At 31.2% G+C, this 3,426-nt stretch overlaps 2 protein-coding genes across 10 annotated transcripts in view; one reads left to right on the top strand and one right to left on the bottom strand.

The window, feature by feature from the left end:
* The window catches only part of LOC108631973 (U3 small nucleolar RNA-associated protein 14 homolog A-like), a 6,873-nt gene extending 3,453 nt beyond the window's left edge, over window positions 1-3,420 (bottom strand). For 7 of the 9 annotated variants that reach the window (XR_003390016.1, XR_003390019.1, XR_003390021.1 and 4 more), the window contains exons 1-2: window positions 3,079-3,420; window positions 2,663-2,961 (exon numbers count right to left, since the gene is read on the bottom strand). Coding sequence is in view for 1 of the 9 variants with exons in the window: in XM_018036248.2 (XP_017891737.1) it covers window positions 2,419-2,601; window positions 2,663-2,896 (417 nt within the window). In the remaining 8 variants the exon portion in view is untranslated. Of the gene's footprint in view, window positions 1-2,132; window positions 2,602-2,662; window positions 2,962-3,078 lie in introns of those variants that run through there. The other 2 variants (XM_018036248.2, XR_003390022.1) reach the window with 2 other exon arrangements.
* On the top strand, window positions 27-2,082 carry LOC108631971 (uncharacterized). Its single transcript, XM_018036246.2, has 5 exons — window positions 27-406; window positions 729-856; window positions 952-994; window positions 1,068-1,206; window positions 1,951-2,082. Exons 1-5 carry the CDS (start codon window positions 264-266, stop codon window positions 1,978-1,980), a joined length of 483 nt encoding a protein of 160 aa, XP_017891735.1. The 5' UTR covers window positions 27-263; the 3' UTR covers window positions 1,981-2,082.
* Window positions 3,421-3,426: the final 6 nt, after the last annotated feature.

Below are 3,426 nucleotides of genomic sequence, written 5' to 3'. Positions count from 1 at the left end.
CGCGTCAAAATTCATAAATAGATTTAACAAATATTATTTATCATTTAACAAGATCAACATTTAAAAAGATTTATTTTACTTACACTCGATTGAGTTCGGAGTTACAGAAAAACCAATGAGAACGACTGAACGACCAGAACCACTTTAAGGAAACCGGTGTAAGAGTTGTAACGGTCGTAGTCAGTTTTAACGAAGTTCTATCATTTCAATTTGTATTTTATACGATTTTGATAATTTAATTAATTGTCATCAATTATTATACAATGTTTTACTCAACGGAGCTGCTCTCCCTTCGAGGAAGGGGTAAATTGGCTCGAGTCTGGTTAGCCGCAATTTTAGGCGAGGAGATGTTTAAAAAAACTTGCAAAGCAATAATGATTAAACAAATCGATGTAGCCGCTGTTTGGTATGATTCTCTTTTTGTCTTATATATGTATCCGTACAGTTGACTCCGTACTTTCTTAAATCGCACACTATTTACTTGGTTATTTGTGAACCGGTCAAGCTGTTTTTCATTTAAACATATGAAAGTAGACCTAGGGTTCAATGTAATTTTGTTAATGCCATAAAATATAGAGAAAATAGAGTAAATAAACGAACTCTTCTATATGGAGCTGATCCATGCTCTTCAATGCATTTTTTATCTCTGAATCACCTGGTCTAGAGTCTCCACCATTTAGGTGCTCGATCTATTGTCATATACCTATGGTTTTTCTTTAAATTTTCAGCGCCGAAGTCTCATCAGTAATTGAACAGCGAGGCAGGGGAAACTATGTTAGATTAAGTCTTTACCTTTCGTCTCAATTAATGTTCGGCGCTACGAGAATTCTTTACTATCAAACAAAATACTTCCAAGGTCACGAAATTTTCATAATGAACTTTATTATATTTTATAATAAAGTGTATTTCGTAAATTTTTCTAACATTTTTTGTTTTCTTATTTTATTGTAGATAGCGTAATCAATGAGATCCGTAATTTACATAATAGAAAAAGGTATGATTATTGAAGTACTTATCTTTAGGAAAGATCTGATTTGTATAAATAGTAAACGCTTATAATTTTTTAGATTAAGAAACGCGGATCAAGAACATCCAGTATCCGATTTTTTATTCGAGGTACCAGAACCTCCCGCTCTCGCATTGCCATTCTCAAGGGATAAACATTTGATTACAGAAGAACCTTATCCCATTACCAGTGAACATTTGGTAAGAAAAAATCATTCCTTGTAATGAAAACAAAGAGAGCTGCTGCATGTCTTATTTCCTTAATCTTGTTCCTTCATTTTATTGCAAAAGTTCTTGTCTGATTTGAAGCAAGAGCACAGTCCAAATGTACAAATAGAATGTTTTTGCTACAATTTCAATATTCAGGTCCTTTCCAAACTTGTATAATAATAGACAAAATGAAGACTTGCGAGGGTACTATTTTTAGATAGGTTTATACAATATAATATTAAAACGAATATCTATGTCGAAGTACGATGTGATATGACCTGCCTCTGCAAATGAGGCACAAACTTTTGCACTGACCTCGTATTTTAAACCTGCATGTTACTATATTACATTCAATTTAAATTTAGATACAAGAAGACATGAATTTCGGAGTGCTTACCACTGACGAACTGGAGAGATTCCTATTACATGAAGGAGAAGGATCCTTGTCAGTTCTCCGTCATTTATCATCACTTCCAAGATCCTATTCTTAATACTCACTTTTTCATTTCCAAAAATCTCAATTACTAATTCTGCAGATAGAAAAATATCTCTCTGTTAATCGTTTGTACTCGTTTCAACCATCATTTTTGTTTTTATTATCCCTTACATTTCATATTTCATTATGCAATATTACGAGTTCAAAGGATTAAATAGTTTTTTATTATAATTATAAACATGTCTGTGTTATTTCATGTGTACATTAATAACTAAAAATACAATTACATTATTATTTAGTATGGAAATAAGAGGATTCAATTGGAATGAGCCAACAGATCTTCCTGAGAACTTAGCGGAAGATCCGATGCCAGGTACTTCAGGAATCAATACGATACAATCAGAAACCTTGTTACCACACGAGCCAATTAGTCAACGTGAATTTAAAGCAAATGACCAAATAATTCTCATGAATGTATATTTATATTATATAATATTTTTATTTATATTGTTCTTTCACTTTTGTTACGTTTTTAGTGACTTAAGAAATTAATTAAATGATTGGTTTCTAATAATATTTTTATACAGGACAAAAGTTTCAGTGTATGTATTATAAAAAGGTTTTCGATACTGTGAAATATATATTTCTTATTAATGAGTTGTTTCATTGTAAAATAGCAAGTAAACCTTCACTCTGATACGTTTACAATAAATGTACATATAACAGATATAAATGTACTTTAATCCGTGCTAATCCGTAAAAGTACTTCAAGTGTTTTGTAATCGTGTATAAGAAATGATGTAAATAATTTGTTTTGAGATATTTAAAATAACGAAAAATGCGTGTGAAAATTCTTTTAATTGCTGTTTTATCTTTTCCTTCTTTTGCACGCGATGAAATTTTTTACTCTTAATCTTGTTTTGACGCCGTGCCTTTGCTTCTTTATACGACTGAGGGAAGAATTAAATTAAAATGGTATTTGAGAAAGTATCGAAGTACTTTGATCCACACCTGTTGTGCTCTAATTTTCGCAGCTTCCTTTCTCTTAATAGCAATTTCTTTTAATGTCAAAGAGAACTCGTCGTCTTTCTCTTCAATATTTTCTTTCTGTGGTTCTAATGCAGCAAGTTCTTTCTCTAGATCTGATTGAATTCTAAATTTTTTTACGAACTCGTTAGATGATTCCAATTTTAATGACGAATGATTCAAAGGAAACTGAAGTGAGTCTGCTACTCTGTTCTTCATTATTACTGCGTTCCATTTTTTTTTAGTTCTTTCTTTGTACCTTCAAAGCCAACTATTCTCTTTATCTAGAAATTAACAATCTTATCAATTTTAAATGTGTATTATTACATTATTCTTAATACTTATGTAGAATTATGTACAGACTACGATCTTTTACTACATAAAACAACTAACTGTCTCACCCTTTCTGCTGCAGGTTTCTCCAATGGTTTTGGTAATACACGAATATTCTTTTTTGCTGTTTCTATGTTCCTTGCAATCTCAATATGATGACCTTTTTTCCTTAAAATTCTAGCTATTTCCTGCACATGAACTGTATCTTGATCAGATATGCCACTTTTAACCAAATGAAATTCTGACACTTCTAATGTAGGTTCACTTCTTTCCACTTTCTTCACTCTGCAAGGTGATTATACAACTATTTAATTAAAATTTGTTGTGCCATGTGACATATTATTTTCGCTATTTAAAATGTCTTTCTCATGGAATAGATGCAGTTCCCATATAATATTGATTTAATTATCAAGGGG

The sequence above is a fragment of the Ceratina calcarata genome, unplaced genomic scaffold, assembly GCF_001652005.2.
Source record: "Ceratina calcarata isolate Rehan_Ccalc_2016 unplaced genomic scaffold, ASM165200v1 scaffold986, whole genome shotgun sequence".
Lineage (NCBI taxonomy): Eukaryota > Metazoa > Arthropoda > Insecta > Hymenoptera > Apidae > Ceratina > Ceratina calcarata.
The sequence above is the reverse complement of the archived record's forward strand: the minus strand, read 5'-3'. Positions and strand labels throughout refer to the sequence as shown.

Coding starts and splice junctions, on each gene's coding strand:
- LOC108631971 (XM_018036246.2), top strand. CDS start 264: ATGTTTTACTCAACGGAGCTGCTCTCCCTTCGAGGAAGGGGTAAATTG. Junction 857..951: donor TCAAACAAAATACTTCCAAG/GTCACGAAATTT, acceptor ATTTTATTGTAG/ATAGCGTAATCAATGAGATC. Junction 1,207..1,950: donor CCATTACCAGTGAACATTTG/GTAAGAAAAAAT, acceptor ATTATTATTTAG/TATGGAAATAAGAGGATTCA.